The sequence below is a fragment of the Vipera berus genome, assembly GCF_964194415.1.
Source record: "Vipera berus genome assembly, chromosome: 1".
Lineage (NCBI taxonomy): Eukaryota > Metazoa > Chordata > Lepidosauria > Squamata > Viperidae > Vipera > Vipera berus.
In genome coordinates, this window is record NC_138202.1 from 162,980,335 (window position 1) to 162,997,995 (window position 17,661).

The 17,661-nt window shown below is 37.5% G+C and overlaps 2 protein-coding genes across 3 annotated transcripts; one reads left to right on the forward strand and one right to left on the reverse strand.

Annotated features, from left to right (window-relative positions):
* Positions 1 to 1,695: 1,695 nt before the first annotated feature.
* Positions 1,696 to 9,752, forward strand: PJVK (pejvakin; the record flags this gene model as incomplete). 2 transcript variants are annotated; one of them, XM_081315045.1, is made up of 6 exons in its annotated part: positions 1,696 to 1,915; positions 3,566 to 3,761; positions 3,935 to 4,076; positions 5,274 to 5,391; positions 7,783 to 7,878; positions 9,370 to 9,752. In XM_081315045.1, 6 exons carry the CDS (start codon positions 1,696 to 1,698, stop codon positions 9,666 to 9,668), a joined length of 1,071 nt encoding a protein of 356 aa, XP_081171171.1. In that variant the 3' UTR covers positions 9,669 to 9,752. The 2 variants fall into 2 exon arrangements, with proteins under 2 accessions (XP_081171171.1, XP_081171172.1); XM_081315046.1 differs by lacking the exon at positions 7,783 to 7,878 and having other exon boundaries at positions 1,705 to 1,915.
* A 461-nt stretch (positions 9,753 to 10,213) lies between these two features.
* Positions 10,214 to 17,104, reverse strand: FKBP7 (FKBP prolyl isomerase 7). The gene is made up of 4 exons (XM_081315054.1): positions 16,859 to 17,104; positions 15,405 to 15,556; positions 12,247 to 12,380; positions 10,214 to 10,767 (listed from the first exon to the last, which is right to left on the reverse strand). Exons 1-4 carry the CDS (start codon positions 17,077 to 17,079, stop codon positions 10,606 to 10,608), a joined length of 669 nt encoding a protein of 222 aa, XP_081171180.1. The 5' UTR covers positions 17,080 to 17,104; the 3' UTR covers positions 10,214 to 10,605.
* Positions 17,105 to 17,661: the final 557 nt, after the last annotated feature.

Sequence of the window (17,661 nt, forward strand, 5' to 3'; positions counted from 1 at the left end):
ATTCGCTTAACAACTATGGCAAGAAAAGTTGTAAAATGGGCAAAGTTCACTTAACTGACTCGCTTAGCAACAGAAACTTTGCACTCAGTTATGGTTCTAAGTCAAGAACTACCTGTATAACACTGCATTTTAGCCTAAATAGTGGTTTACAATATATTACAATATGGTTCATCATTAATATCATAAATGTGGTTTGGGTCTTGTGTCAAAAAATATGAATATAACTAACTACCTGAAATGGAGCAAAAGGAAATTAGTAGCTTTAAAAGTAATTTTAAAGTTTGTTTGTCCATCCATCCATCCATAGTAGTGGACATAAAAAGTCTACTTTTTAACACTCCTGTTAAAATGCCAGTTTTTTGAGATATAAAAAATCAGACCAAGATAAATCACTTCAAGTTTTTTCCATCTTTAATATAACCTATAAGCTGTACAATTCAATTGAAAAACAAATTGAAATCTTTTAGGAAGAAAAAATAAATGTCTGCAACCTTTTTCTTGTTATCTTTTTCTTTTGCTATACTTAGTTTTCACATTATTTATAATTTAAATATATACATTTGTACTTATTTATTTATCAATTTAAATAAAGTTGCTCTCTATTGACTTTTTTTGCCCATCTATCATTCTGTTTCTTTTTTTAGGTAAGCAGATATCTCTGAAACAATGACCCAATGGGTCATGGGTTTCTAGTTTCAAAATAAACCCAAAACAACATACAACACAAAGAAAATTTTTAAATTAAAGAAATTAGTATGTTTAATATTCATATCTAAGAAGTATAGATTAAAAATGCCTAAACAGAAAAATAGGTAAACAGATAAAAGATACATAAATAGATAAGATTCTGTATAGTCAACCTCAGTGCTTTTTTTGTAAAAGAAAAAGGTGCCAGAACTCACACATGTCATACAACCTGCCTTGCCTACCCTACAAGGTTCCATCCAAAAAAGGTGCCGGAACTCCGTTCTGAGCGTTCTATGAGAAAAAAAGCCCTGGTCAACCTATACTTCATTATTTAAATGTTGAATGACAACATGGAAAAATAAAGTAAGATATAATTTTGTTACCTGGTCATTTTTTTGTGTCTCTTATATTTAAATCTGAAAGAAAGACTGATGAAAGGATGGTAAAACTTGAGTGGGATACAGACAAAAAATGTCTGGAGTTCAATAAAAATTCTAGAAATGAGACAACTCAGTTGAACTGTGATATTTAGGGATCTCAAAACTATGCACATTAACTGAAAATTCCTACCAAAATGAATTTGGGTTGAATTAGATTCATAGCAGAAAAGAACACAGAGATTAGAGGGGGGAAATCCCATAGTATAGTAACATATATCATTTAAAAAATTAAATGCAGGTAAAAATAGCAGATTTTTTTATGTTGTGTGAAAGTGTTGTAGAAGCTAGAATGGTATTACAGCAAGGTATTGTTCTAACTGTGTCCTATCAGTTTACTTTGTTAATTTATTATTAATTATTTTGACTCTACCTGGACAATGAAAAGGAGTTCTTGAATATACAGAGGAAAAGGATGATTAGAATAATGTCAATGTTTCCCTTTCAGTTAGATATAATCAACTTTAGGACAACGTAGAGTTTTTCCCCCTGTATTGATCAACTTTTTAATATGGCTCTATGGTTTGGAAATTACAAGAATCTGACAAGAGTTTTATTATTTTAAGTGTGTATGTATAATATGTTTGCTGCTGCTACTAAAAGTTTTGTTAAGCAGGTTGGTGATGGAGGCCGATTAATTCCTGTCCGTAGCCTCAGTGAAGCTGATAAATATCAACCTCTCAGTCTTGTTACCAAAAAGAAAAACTGCTTTCTTTCTAAAAGTTCAAAATTTATGTCAACCCCATTCAGCCTAAAAGACATTCTTCAAGGAGAGAAAGAAATTTCTGCAGGTAAGTCCTGCAAAGCCCTTCAAAGCTTATAAAACTATACATAATTTGCTCAACAACAACAATAACAAAATAGAAAGCAAAACAGCATGGGGGGGGAAGGCAAAGCTGTTGTTAAGGGGAAAAAAAGAATTCAAATAGCTTGATATTAAGAATCTATTTTAAAACGTTTTTTTGCTAGTGCATTCATTACAGGATTGGAAAGCTTTTTGTTATTAAAACATTTACTCATTTTATTTGTGTGAACTGTTCTCTGTAATAGGATAAATATGTAATACCTGATTGCAGTGTGAACTTTAGTATATTTGTTTAGACATAAGCCTAACTGAATTTGATAGGATTTACTTTGTAACAGATATCCTTAATACTGCACCATTAGTATTTAATTATACAAGTTCGTACATTTTATTATAACTCCAATGAAATGTGACATTTCTTTTCTTACATAACTTAATTTGGCCGTATTACAGTGCTGTTACCCTGTTCTTCCTTTTATGTTAGCTACTTAGCTTTTCAAAGTTTTAATTCGGTCTTAAAGTAAATGATAGGGAAACGCTTTTAGTTTGCCAGAAATGCATTTTTCATATGTTTGTAAAGAAGGAAACTATTAGAAGAGAGTACACTTCACGGTCTCCTACAGCAACATCCTGCTGATAACATTTATTATAGAAGCAGAAGGTCCTCGTAAAGCTATTCAGAGCACAGCTATGTGAAGAAAGCACAGAGTCCAAGGACGCACAATGTTAAAGGGTCATATCTTCTCAAAGGCTCAGGATGGCTACTTCAAGGCCTTCCCATAACTGTTCCAACAGTAGTGTCAGCAGCGTATGTATTCGCATGATCAGACATCTGGCCTGTGACCTTTCAGGCACTGGATTTGGAAGGGGGTTCACAAGGTATTCCTCTAGGTCACGGGTAGGCAACCTCGGCTCTTTTATGACTCATGGACTTCAACTCCCAGAATTCCTGAGTCAGCTATGCTGACTCAGGAATTCTGGGAGTTGAAGTCTATGAGTCATAAAAGAGCCGAGGTTGCCTACCCCTGCTCTAGGTAGTTTAGCCCAAGCCTAAAATACAGAGAAAACCTAAGATAAACCACAGACCACACATAACTCACATTTTTGTAGAGAGTGTTTAGTAATCCATAGGGCCCACCCAAAATTAATTACGGCTCGATGCCACTGCAATTAAAGCAAACAGGAAGTGTATCTGAGCTGAGTCTGGATGGAATCCAAAATCTTTTATGGCTGTACCTATTCCGTGTGTTATGTACAAACATTTTAACTTACCACATCATGAAATCTTTTTTGATTCTATAGAGAAAGAATGTTGTTGCTTGCAATTTGGGCTGATAACAATGAAAAACCTTCAGTGTCATAAGAAATGACATAATATTTTGCACCATTGCAAATCATATGCTCTGAAAAGGAATGAGATAAATATATTGATACCATCAGTGTGTGTGTGTGTGTGTGTGTGTGACATTTTCTCTACCTCAGAAAAAGAAAAAAGAAAAGAAAACCCTTTCTAGGATAATATAATCTGGAGTTCATCTGAAGATTCCAAGATTGGTTTTATATGTTCACTATGTCATCTCTTAATATAGATGAATATGATTTTTTAAAGACCCCGATAAACCATCTTTTTCCTTAGGTATTTCATCCTATCAATTACTAAATTATGAAGACAAATCTGATGTAGCCCTTAATGGCAAGCAAGGAAATCACATCATGAACTCTTCTGGACTCAGTATTGGTGGGTCGGATTCCCTTGCAGTGAAGGCTTCTTTCGGTATTGTAACTAAGCATGAGGTTGAGGTGCCAACATTGCTCAGAGAGCTAACTAATAGGTTGGTATTTTTTTGTTGTTATTGCCTTGCTGGTTTTTGCTTACTTTATACCTACACCCTATGCATGAGTTTTGAGTACTACGAATATTACCCAAATCCAATGTGAGACTTCAGATACTGTATCATGAAAGGAATAATGCAGGACTCTGAGAACTATTTCTTTGTTATTTTAGAAAAGTGGATTTTGAACACTGCCTTGTTCGTCAGTCACGAGAAAGTAGAAGAACGGTTCTCTGTATGGTAATGGAGAGTATTCGAACAACTCGGCAGTGTTCTCTCTCTGTTCATGCTGGTATGAGAGGTGACACAATGAGAGTAAGTGAGCACACATATCAAAATCGCTTGTGCGTATTGAATACTTTATCTCTGGCTTTAAATAGGCATCCATAAGGAGAATAAAAATAATCAAGATGGTGATCCCAGTCATGTGATTTAAGGCCCACCCATTTTTAAAATATATTGCACAGCAGGCAAGTGAAAAATGGGGAGAGCCTTGATCACAAGGTTGGGCCTAGCGTCTTCACTTTTTTTGACATACCCAAAAGGCATCCCTGCTTTAAATATGCATCATTCCATACTGATTTATTACAAAGTAATCTTCTATACATTTTAATAATCTTTTAAATAAGATTTACAGAAAAAAACAGCCAAATTAACTCTAATTTCATTGCTCTTGTAGTAGAAATAAGGAACGCTGAAACTGATTTTCACCCAAAAATGTATAGTTGATCTTGTCAGTCTATATCAGGGGTGGGGAATTATTGCCCTTTTATGACTTATGGACTTCAACTCCAAGAATTCCTGAGTCAGCTGTGATGGTTCAGGAATTCTGGAAGTCCACAAATCATAAAGGGGCCATAGTTCCCCACTATATACACAAAAAATGTCTTGCTTGCCTTTTAAGTTTCCACATAGGTCAAAGATCTGCAGACTGAAATCAATGCAAATTTATCCAGTTAAATGTATCATTCCAATTCATTTATATGTTTTGAAGAAGGAGGTTTGATGCATGCATGGGATTCTCTTGCCTACAAGAACAGTCTTTGTCACTTCTCTTTCTGAACCGTTCCTTAAGCAAGTGCTTCTTTGAGTTGTACCAATGAATGTGACACAAATTTGCAACTGAAATTGAACCCAGGGATTCCTAAGGTTCAATCTGATCAGATTTATTTATTTATTATTTATTTATTTAATTGAATTTCTATACCGCCCTTCTCCCGAAGGACTCAGGGCGGTGAACAGGGCATATAAATAGAAGTACAAAAGTTAAAAAGGATTAAATTTATCTAATTTGTACTTCAGACATTTTAATCATGCTTTATTCATTGGATTATTTGTCATTTGTCCTTGGTTCATTTGAATTTGATGACAAGGATGATTCTATTTCCCTTGAAAAAGAGTTTTACTGGAAAATATCCTTTACTTTCTAGAACTTACATTGCAATATATTATTCAGATACTATCATTTTTAGAGAAATATTAATGCAGTATGCATGTTTCTTTTCCAATTAGTTTCATATTATTGATGAACATAATTACAAAGGATATGACAAAGCAATTGTCTTTCCGGCACATACAACAATTGCATTTAGCATATTTGAGCTTTATATTCGCCTGGATGGTGATTTTGGTAAGTAATATTTGGGCTGCAGTCTTGATTGATAGTATGATTCAGGTTATTCTTTTTCAGAGCCTAAACCTGAATACACTCATGCTTCATTTCACAATGTAAACATAAGACACAACTTGATAATCTTATTTTGCATGGTGCCATAACTACAATATGACATGCAGAAGCATTTATCGATAGTTTCAGTTTAGTAGTAGCCAACTACGTTTCTCATTTTTATGAAATAAGGAAGTGACTTATATAAAAAGGCTACATAGGTGAGGGAAAGTAAATCCTTCTCTGCCTTCTCTTCATCTTATCATTGCTTGTTCTTCCTCTTCTGTATATTTTTTCAGTTGAACTGGAGTTTGGCATAGCAAGAAAGCTACTTGGGAAACAGCAATAGAGAATGAATTGCAAAAGAGAGGAGAGCTAGTAACAATGCAAGCTTCATTTTATTAGAAGCACGATAAGAGACTGTAATACTGTCCAGTAATAAGACTTGCCTGGGCTAGACAGCTTAAAAAGGTAAAGGTAAAGGTTCCCCCGCACATGCGTGCTAGTCGTTTCCAACTCTAGGGGCCGGTGTTCATCTCTGTTTCAAAGCCGAAGAGCCAGCGCTTGTCCAAGGACATCTCCGTGGTCATGTGGCCGGCATGACTAGACGCCAAAGGCGCACGGAACGCTGTTACCTTCCCACCGCAGTGGTCCCTATTTTTCTACTTGCATTTTTACGTGCTTTCGAACTGCTAGGTTGGCAGAAGCTGGGACGAGTAACAGGCGCTCACTCTGTTACGTGGCACTCGGGATTCGACCCGCCAAACTGCTGACCTTCTGATCGACAAGCTCAGCGTCCTAACCCACTGAGCCACCGCGTCCCTTCTAGACAGCTTACAGCCAGTTAAACTGATAAAAAATAAAACAACGTACAAATTAAGGTGATTAACCTAAAAGAAGGGCTACTGTTCTGAATAGTTTGAGTCCAGGTTGAGCAACACATCCACATGAAAACTCCATGTTTGCTGCTTATCTGTTGCAGCCCAGTTCAATAGTTATTTAACGGTTATTAACTAATGGAGGATTAAGTAGTGCTCTGATGCAATATATCAGATTGATGGTTGCACTAACTGAATCTGTAGTCTGTCTGAAAAACATCACACGTCTCCAGTTACTGCCATGTATTAGCAACGAGGGATGGATTTGTTGTTCCTTCTGCATATTCTGCTCCCTTCCCAAGCCACACCAAAAAGCAGATATGTATGGGTGGAATGAACAAGGGAGATTACGTTGCAGCCACTTTTTAGTTACTGTTGGCAGGTAGCAGTAGGAAATCATGTTAGCAAGCATGAATGTTCAAGTTGAGATACCTGTAAAATCTGATGCTTAAAAGATTTTTTAAATAATTTTCTTTTGCATACATTCAGTTCTCTACATTGTTTTTGACTCTTGTGTCAGGTTTTCTCCTGGCTTCATCTATTGTTTTTAGCAGAGTATTAGAGGCTAAAAAGATGTTTTTATTTTCCTTGTATGCTACTCAAGACATATTCAAGTACTGAGCAGTCTAAAAGGAAAAAAAACAAACGCATGCTGTCACGCAGCAAAACAATTTCCTGTATATTGGGGGGGGGGAGAGATCTGCGTGCTGTAATCAGTTGTACTGTCCCCATTTCTCTTTTGAATTGAAGCTACCTAAAATTTAAAAAAAGATTGCTATTATTTTATCTTCAGTACATGTTTTTCACACCAGCAGCTTTGTCTGGAATCCATGCGGAGAACTGTTGCATTGCTTTAGAACATTATTTTCCACATTGGTAGCTTGAAGATGTGTGGACTTTGCCTCATAGGATTTCTCAGCCAGTATGCTGGCTGAAGAATTCTGGGAATTGAAGTTCACACATATTCAAGCTGCCATAGTTGAGAAACACCAATTTAGAATGAAAAGATCAAAAGGGGCCAAGAGAGAGAATGGGGTACACAATGATATCTGCGCTGTATTCAAAGGTCTTTATTCATTATCATGTAATGCCGCTGGGGTGTGTGTGAAAGCCCTAATAAGCAGGGATATACATAGAATGAAGGCTACTGCTAAGCTTGTAAGCCGCCCTGAATCTTCGGAGAAGGGCAGGATATAAATGGAATTAAAATAAAAATAAATAAATGTAGATTTATCAACTTCATTTACATAAATCATTAGAAAACCATTTGGGGTAACTGATCTAGCAAAAAAATCTGCTTCCAAGTCCAAATGTCCATTGCTGAATCACCCTTCCTACACTGTAGATATTGTATCATTTATTTATTCCTAATAATTCAATACTTTTACCTTGGTTATGAAACAAATGAAATGTCATTATTCTCATTAATTTTTTGCTGCATTTTAGTAACACTATTTCAAATATTTTTTTCTCTCAGAACTTTGTGTTGCTCCAGAAGCAAAAGGAGGATTTGAAAAAGAACCATCAAGATCATTTTCACTAACCAAATTAAGGAAAAATTTGTTTCATCAAAGTATGATATTTAATATTTATTTATATTTCTTAATTAATTTAAAGATGTTATTATCAGCCTTTAATAGCAGTAATTTTTTTTAATCAGAACAATAACAGGAAGACTTATGGGACCAATTAAAATTGATTTCAAAATAAGCATATTGCATATATTTTAATTAACACAATTGAATTTACTTCATATAAAATTCTAGATTAGGGAGACACCTTTCAATGTTGAGCAATAAAATGTTATAGCTATATTATGGTATTCAAAGTCAAAATCCAGATATTCCCAAATTCCTGCAATCAGTTCTCTGACCTAGATTAAGAGAATATAATCACTGAAGAAATTTTACTTATACTTGATCCCTGACCTAATGAGGAAGGAGGATAAAATGTATAAAATCCCCAATTAAAATATTGCTCGGAGAGTTGTTAGCTGCTTTGAAGATGTGAAGGTTCGATATGATATAACTCTGCTCTTAAAATTTTCCATTCTGTAAACGGGTAGCAAGTTTAATTTGTTACTGTGGAGGAATCAGTTTATCTTAAGTATTCATAGAACAGAATGAACCCTCCTTCAGACTATCTTGATACACAGATTCAAAGAATTTTTAGTAACTAAAATTAATGTTTAAGTGACACATATTTTTGTTCCCATGCATATGTCCATGAGATAGAAAAAAAGCAAGTAAAAACCACTGATTACGTTTGAGAGATGTCATAATAGCATCCTATTAAGCAGCTAAAATTATTCTATTAATAGTGAGCGTGGAATAATACTATCTATAGCAGAGCACCTGCTGCCGGCATCAACTTCCCTTCGTCCAGTGCGCTCCCACAGAGGGCCTCCTCAGGGTGCCGTCGGTCACAGTGTCAGCTGGCGACCCCCAGGGGGAGGGCGTTCTCTGTGGGCGCGCCAGACCTTTGGAACTGGCCTGGTTTGATGGGTTTAGGGTTGGATCTAATTTTAACATAGTTTTAATTATTGTATTATATCGGGCATGATTATTTAATTCTTTTTAACTTCTTTTAACTTTTGTATTTATATTCTGATATTTATTGCCCTGTACACCGCCCTGAGTCCTTCGGGAGAAGGGCGGTATAAAAATTTAATAAATAATAATAATAACTGTTTACTGGTTGAGCTCCGGATGGCTCCTGACCTTCGCTCCTTCCGCCGTGATCTAAAAACTTATTTATTTCAACAAGCCGGCCTGGTCTGATGGGTTTGGGGTATTTTAACATTAATTTTAATTGTTATTGTAATTGGGCTTTAATATTTAATTTTATCTTAACTTTTGTATACTGTATTTTTATTGTATTTATCGCCCTGTACATCGCCCTGAGTCCTTTGGGAGAAGGGCAGTATAGAAATTAAATTATTATTATTACATAATAAATGCAGTTTCTAAATTGAAGTGTATTTTGCAGGTATTTTACTGTGTAACCCATATAATGTGCCACTTGAATTTAAGAATCTTTCTTCTTTATGTCTGCTTTCTTACAGACAAAAGGGTGATGGATATCATTGTCCACTCAGATAATTATTTAGATGACCTTTTTGCAGATTATGAAAAAACAGCAAGCATGACTGACATTTCAACAAACTATTTTCGAGAAGGAGCCCATGCACGAGTGAATTTGCTTAATAACAACATTCCTAAAGGTCGTTGTTCTTTATGTGGTATGGGGAATTCTAGAAGGGAAACAGTTTATGGTTGCCTTGAATGTTCTTTTAATGGACAAAAATTTGTGCGGCTTCATGCTGTGCCTTGTTTTGATCTCTGGCATAAAAGAATCAAGTAGATTTCTGATAAATGTTTAAGGGCTGGCTCCAAAGTTAATTGTACTTTGTTCCCTGTAAAACCAATGGAACTAGCTAACTCACAGCTATCTTTTCATCTTGATTTCAGTGGAATTTAAATGCAACTAACTTATTCTGGATCCAATTCTGAATCCGAACAAGGTTTGATTGTGCCATCAAGCTCTGTGAATTTTGACTACAAACATGTAAAAGACAGAACCAAAAAGTTTCTTACTTGCATCTGTTTTTAAAAGTAAGTTTTCTAGTTATAAAAATAAATTATCAATTTAGAATAATTTAATAAGAGAATTTTGCTTTCCAAAATTAGTTTTCTTGGATTTCCTTTGGTCTACATAGTGCAAGATATGTACACTTTTGAATTAAAATCTTCAAATAATTTTTTTAAATCTAAAAATGTCGCAGCAAATGCATAGATTTGGAAATATTTGCCATTGAGGAATGTTAGCTCCAAAGATTTGGATCCTAGAAATTCTTGCATACTTTATGAGTGTCCTTTTTAGTTTAGGAAGCAAACCAATTGTACCTTATTTTCAGATTTTATTTTTGCTGCACTTTATAGTGAAACAAATTTTAATCTCAATACAAAAATTACCACAGTGAATGTACATAAACTTGTATGTAACACTAAAAAGACTTTAAAATGTGGTTACAAATCTAAAGGATAAATCCCAGTGAAACCAATGGAGCTGCTTCATTATACCTTTGTGCACAATGTGTATTTGATTCATCAAATCCAAGCCAGAGCTTTAAATTTCTTTGGATACATCTACAAAGACTTATTTAGGAAGAGGAGTGAGTATAGCCAAGTCATCCAGTTGTGATGGCTGCGGAACTCCTTGTGGATGCTCCATGGCCCATGAAAACTGCAAGATCCCCAAAGTCCATAAAGCAACAAGTAGACATTTGAATAGTATGTTTTTATAGTTCATCATGCTGGTAGACATTGTATTCTTTGGCAGATATGAAGCCATCACCATCATGGTCATTCCTTTTAAATATATCTACCAAAACACTGTCTTTAAAAGAAGAATCCCGTTTTTTGCCATCTCTTTCAAATTCTTCCTTCAAATAATGCTCCATCTAAATGAATTAAAAACAATAATACTGTAATTTCAACTTGCTCTTATATTTATAATTGTTTTTATATTTTTATTGTATTCTAAGCCACCCAGAGTTGCTTTAAATAGCAAGATGGGCAGCATATAAATAAATCTTATGAGCCCCAATACACTATCAACTACTGAAAATCAAAATACTATATAAAAAGAAGACAAGCATTATAACATTCTAAAATATGTGAAGTTTCCCTCTAGCCGCAAAATACACTCTAACTCACAAAACAAAATTTTTACTTCCTGACTTCACACTTTAATCTTCTGGAAAATATTTTTTAAGAAACATAGCAGGGCTAGAGCATGGGGGTTGAATCAAACAGATTCTGGTCCAATCTGTTCTTCCAGAGGGATCCACTTTGCTGGCAGCCATCGTTAGTACAAACCACCAGCAACTTACAATCAAGGAAGATGATTTTTTTCAAAATGCTTGTTATGCATGAGGGATAAATCCAATAAATGTCACTGTTAAAAGAGGAAGTAAAGTAGAATCTTCTACTAGGAAACCAAAAAGAGTCTCAGGTAAATTATCTGAGAGAAGGTTTCAATGAATGGTCTGGTTGTGTTTTTTGGCAAAGTTGAGCAAGACAGGCACAGAAAGAGAATTGCTTGTTTTCTACTATAAATGCAACAATATAGATAGTCCTTGACTTATTACTGCACTTGGGACTGAATAAGTCATTATGGTCATAAGCTGAGACATCCATATAACCAGACCCGATTTTACAACAGTTTGTAGAGATCATTAAGTGAATCCATGGTCATTAAGAAAATGCTGCAGTTTTAAATGCAAACCCATTTTTCTGAATGGGTGTATTTGACTGAAAATCTGCAAAACATGTAGCAAATTGCAGTCAGGAGATTATGGGATTCTGTAAACCATTGTAAAGGTGAGCTGAAATTTGTTCGTGACTATGGGTGGGAGGGTGGGACTTTTTATGATAGGAGTAATTTATGGATCATAAAGTACCCATTCCTGCCAAAGTTTGGATGGTCATTAAGCGACCAGTCATAAATTGGAGACTACCTGTATAGTCATGGCTAATGTCATAAAGTCTTGAAGATGAACCCGAGTCCCACATAGGGGGTTTAAAACAGGGATGGACAACATGCGACCCTCCGGAAATTGTTGAATTCTGAATTTGATCAACACTAGTCATCATAAAGTTGGGAAAAGGTATCCATATTAACAACTTGTCCACCCAGCTTTAAAGCCACACTAAATTGAAGCAACCCTGGAGGGCTGATGAGAATTAGCATTTTCTACTCTATCTATTAGAACAGACATCAAAAGTGAATAAACTAATTGAACTAGTGATCCAGCCATCCCTTTCCAAGAACAAAAAAAAATTAAAAGCAGTTCATACGTTTATTCCACAGTACTTCATAAATTCTGTAAAAAAATAAAATGCTTTAATGAAGTGACTTAGAATATTATTATTCATACCTCTTCCTTTGAAAGCTTTTTGTCACTATCCAGATCTATTTGGGAAAATGTTTCAACACTCCGTGGTCCTTTAGTTACTGCATACAGCTCAATTTCGAAGATCAGTGTTGCATTGGGTGGAATCTTTGCTGGTTCTAAGAACGTAACAGGAAAGTTATAGGAAATGCACATTCTGATTTCTCATCATTTTAACCACAGACCACTATATGTCAACAGCTCTTCAGCAATGTGGTAATGATGGATTTTACATCAAGGGAAGTACTTTGTGGAACCACTTGGTTGGAGTAAATCTTCCGCCATCAAAGACTCTCTACATGGGGCTGCCCTTGAGGACCACTCGGAGGCTTCAACTGGTGCAGAATGCGGCCGCGCGAGTTGTGATGGGGGTCTCCCGATACTCCCATGTAACACCTCTACTCCGCGAGCTGCATTGGCTTCTGGTTGCCCTCCGGGTGAAATTCAAGGTGCTGGTGATGACCTATAAAGCCCTACATGGCTTGGGTCCGGGATATCTGAGGGAACACCTGCTGCCGGCATCAAGTTCCCTTCGTCCAGTGCGCTCCCACAGGGAGGGTCTTCTCAGGGTGCCACTGGTAAGAGATTGCTGGCGGGTAACACCCAGGGATAGGGCCTTCTCAGTGGGGGCGCCCGCCCTTTGGAACCAGCTGCCAGTGGAGCTGAGGACTGCCCCCGACCTCCGTTCATTCCGCCGGGGCCTGAAGACCTGGCTCTTCGAGCTCTCTGGCCCAGGCTGAGGATTAATTTATTTTAATTGGGGGTTTTATTATACAGGGATAAATTTAATCTTTTTTAAACTTGGTTTTTAACTTTTGTATTTTTGGTTTTTAATTACCCTGTAAACCGCCCTGAGTCCTCCGGGAAAGGGCGGTATAGAAATGTAATAATAAAATAAAATAAAATAAAATAAAGACACAATGTAAATGAACAGTGCCCAGTGCACTCTTCATCCTGAAGTCTTTTGCTGTGCCAATGGAGGATAGTAAATGGTAGGATCGGGTGCTTGGTTGGTGCTCTCACTGCGTTGCCTATGACATGAGTTCTGTGTCAGCGTCACATAGTACTGACAGATCAGAAACTAACTTCATCCTTCTGTTCTTATTAGTATGTGGATTTTTAGGAATAAGGGAGTCTTCAGCAAGAAAACATTTAACACTTCAAGAAAGACAAAAGGACCTCAGAAAAAGAAAATGGACGTCAAAATGGGATATATAAGATTTAGCAGGTTTTCAGAAATAACAACACTGAACACTGGAGAAAGGTGCTATTATTGAAGGAGTTTCCAGAATTAGTCTGGAAAAGTGATTCACAAGCCATGCACGTGCATTTAGTCAGTAGAGGAAGGAGCTAGTCTCTTCTTCATAGGGGAACGTATACAAAGTGACTACATTCAAAATGACTTGGCTCCTTTCCTAGGGCTAGGAAAGACTTTTGCCTGAAATGTAGCAGTAGTTGCTTATACAAGTGAGTAAGAGGTGGGTCACAGGGATTAGATTTGTCATTCCTTAATCCAAGAATTTATTCTGGAACATCCATATGTAGCTCTGAAAACTAAAAATTAAAGTATTTTCTTCATCACAAACAATTTTGAAATAAAAAAAATCATATGAAGAATTCACTGTGAATAAACAGGCAGGTAAAGGTAAAGGTTCCCCCGCACATGCGTGCTAGTCGTTTCCGACTCTAGGGGCCAGTGTTCATCTCCGTTTCAAAGCCGAACGAGGACGTCTCTGTGGTCATGTGGCTGGCATGACTAGACGCCAAAGGCGCATGGAACGCTGTTACCTTCCCACGGTAGTGGTCCCTATTTTTCTACTTGCATTTTTATGTGCTTTTGAACTGCTAGGTTGGCAGAAGCTGGGACGAGTAACAGGCGCTCACTCTGCTACGCGGCACTCGGGATTCGACCCGCCAAACTGCCGACCTTCTGATCGACAAGCTCAGCGTCCTAACCCAATGTGGACTGGCAAAATTTTCATGTGGATTTAGAAATAGTCAAATCTTGTAAGATTTTGACAATCTCACTACAGACTGATTGCACAGATGCTTAAATTGTGAGTGCCATCTAGGTCTGTCACTGCTGCCCACTGAGTACTGTACAAACTTGAACCTTACCCACAATATGTCAGGTTGGCCAATTATGAAAAAAAGAACACCAGTATTTCCTAAAACAACAACTATCTGAGGTAATTGAATTGAACATTTAGAGAGTTATGCATATGTACCCTGCTATATATTAGTTGAGGGTAGGGGGTTGGGAGGATAATTTCACAAAACTGGGGGGTTTCAATGATCATTATCTTGTCATTTTTAAAATCACATGCAGCAGCCACACAGACTACTTATATTTCCCCTCCCTTCCATTTCAAGATTTAGTAGCAAAGCCTAATAAAAGAATCCAGTCACTAGCAATTCCAAGAGCAATACATACCAAAGGAATACCCCCGGAAAGAAGCAAAAAGCCACATGCATTCTTGACATTCTTAACTAGGTCATCTTTGCCCAGCATGCAGGAGTATGCTCTGATAGGGAACAGGCAGGTTGTAGGTTGGGAGAAAATAAAAAACTTTCTTCATCTGCTGCCTGAAAAAAGAATCATCATTAGTCTCCAACAGTGCTCATGTGTTCTTCTATAATATCTGTTGACGGATCACAGTGCAGTAACATGGCTATGGAAATCAAGTTATTACTGGCTTTAGGAGAGTCTGAATCTTAGGGGGCTCTCCCCTCTGATTTCATTAAATTTAACTTAGAAGAAAAAGTGCTTTAAGGACAGTTCTCTTCTTTCCTTTTTCTCCTTGCTGTAGTTTAGGCTGTCAGGTCCTTTGGCTCATTCTGTTGCACATGCTTTTTTTATTTTGCATCTTGCAGCCAATAAGATTATTAAATAATGTACATATAAAAATGTTAAATGACCGTGCAAAGAACCTGAGAGTAAGCCGCAATTTCTCAGTGCCACTGTCACTCCGTAAGTGCTGATGAATAAGTAACATTTACAGAAAAAAAATTGCTGATTAAAAAAAGAGGAAAAGTTGTGTTACTGGTACATAAAAGTGACATGCTTTGGCATCTCAGCAATCCTCTTTAGATGCCAAATTATGCAATAAAAAAAGAGATTTTCATATTTAGCCATATTTTACCGTAGCCCTGTTCTCCATAGGCAAGTGAAGGAGGAATAATCACTTTTCGTTTCTCTCCAGGACACATATTCATCATTGCAATATCTAAGCCTTTAATGACTTGGCCGACACCAAGGACAAACCATTTTGGATGGCCATCCTTTTGTGTGCGACTGCAAAGAAAAGAAACAATACACTTTAAGAAATTAGTTCAACATATTAGCAGAATAACAGCAATGGCATTTTTTCTATGTGGACCCAAAGAATGCAACAGGCGCGGTTCTCTTACATACTCATAATTTCGTTAGTATTTATAAACACTTAATCATGTAACCTTGGCCTGACTATAACTACAGATAGGGCCTTAATTATTAAAAACCAGCTTAAATCTCTCTTAATGGCAGAGATCCTCAGTTGTACTGAGGTCACATGAAGCAAATGAAGAGTTGTCCAGACAATAAGATACCTTAGTAAGGCTCCACCAGCCTGCTGAAAGTGCATCAGAAGCACAATAGTTGTTCCGGAGCTATCTAGTATATTTCCTGTTCATGCTTCTTGTAATTAAGGGCAAGCATCTGCCAGTGATGCTAGTTGAAAACCAAACTATCCCTGCCTTCAGGATTTGAGCAATGTAGCACCGAATCACCACATTAAATTAAGAGAGTTGGTAGGAGGGACATTTGTATCTGAATACAATCTTTTGGCACACATAGTACACAACTCAATCGAGTTTTTAATGCTCTCTGGGCTTGTAACTTTTTTTTTTTTACAAATGTTTCTCATAGGTAACATAATTACATTGAGGGGAGATGGTTAGGTGAGACACAGGATATGCACACAGGGCAATATAGGGTTTCATCAAAGTATGCTGAGAACGTCTGCGTCCTTGGGGCATAAAGCCTTGGAAAGCAGCTGAACTATATATTATTAAAAACTACCTTCGAGTACAAGTATGAGGACCCAGATTGTTGGGGGCAATTAAGCTGACTTTGTAATAATGCCGCTTGGGGGTGTGGTGTGTGAAAGCCCTAAAAAGCAGGCATATACATAGAACAGGGGTCTTCAAACTTGGCCCTTTTATGACTTGTGGACTTCAACTCCCAGAATTCCTCAGCCAGCTTTGCTGGCTGAGGAATTCTGGGAGTTGAAGTCCACAAGTCATAAAAGGGCCAAGTTTGAAGACCCCTGACATAGAATGAAGGCTACTGCTAAGCTTGTAAGCTGCCCTGAGTCTTCGGAGAAGGGCGGGATATAAATTTATTTATTTATTTATTTTAATTCCATTTATATATTTAAGTATATATTTATATTTAAATATATATATTTATATTTTAAATGGAATTTTTTTAAAAAAGTACATCTATAAAAGTTGAGTAACCAAACTGTGACACTGCCAGATGATCAGCTAAAGCGGCCTTTTCTCTAAAGTGAACTGACGGAGGTGAGAGTTTTAAGAGAGCGCACCGCCAACTTACCTGCAATAAAACTTGGTCTTATTACTACCTACGTAACCGTCGTAATGGGCATTGAGTAGATCGCCCTTTTTGCTCTTGGGCTGGCAGACTTCGGGGACGTGCAAGATTTCTATCTGGACATCTTCTGCAGGGGGACCCTCCGCCTTCTGCCCACAGGACGGAACAAGGAGGAGGGCAAATGCCTGCAGGAGAAAGCAGAATCCCGCGCGCAGCAGAGCCATAGCTGCAAGCTCTTGGACCTCGGGCTGCGTGGCACTACAGTAGCATTGTTCGACGTCACGGGAGCCGAGAGGGGCGTGGCCACGGCTACTCCCTCTACGCAAGGCCGCTTTGCTCTGTGGCCCTGTTCCGGCGGATGCGTAAAAGGCGTAGCCTTGGTCCTGTGTCTTTGCTTCCCCCCCCCCCGTCTTTCCCTCTCCCCTTTTGCTAGAGCAGGGGTAGGCAACCTCGGCTCTTTTATGACTCATGGACTTCAACTCCCAGAATTCCTGAGTCAGCTACGCTGACTCAGGAATTCTGGGAGTTGAAGTCCATGAGTCATAAAAGAGCCGAGGTTGCCTACCCCTGCAGCTAGAGAAAGCGTGCGGTCGTTGGACTTTTTTTTAAGAGTGTTGGCTTTACGTTTCTTGCTGCGTTTTCTCCTTTATTTAAAGCGAGGGAGGGTGATTGTTAGACATGGATAGGACGAGCAGGGTCGAAGTCTCTTGCTGCCTCGTGGGTGCGATTTCTTTTTTTTTTTCTCCGAGGTTGCGAAAGGGAAGCACCTATCATACTTTGGGGAATGTTGCCTCTTAGGCTCCCCC

Bases quoted from the DNA above. Each gene is read 5' to 3' on its own strand.
- FKBP7 (XM_081315054.1), bottom strand. From the start codon at position 17,079: ATGGCTCTGCTGCGCGCGGGATTCTGCTTTCTCCTGCAGGCATTTGCC. The intron at 12,381-15,404 runs GTAAAATATGGC...TTACGTTCTTAG, and splicing joins CTATGGAGAACAGGGCTACG to AACCAGCAAAGATTCCACCC. The intron at 10,768-12,246 runs GTATGAATAATA...TAATTCATTTAG, and splicing joins AAAAGCTTTCAAAGGAAGAG to ATGGAGCATTATTTGAAGGA.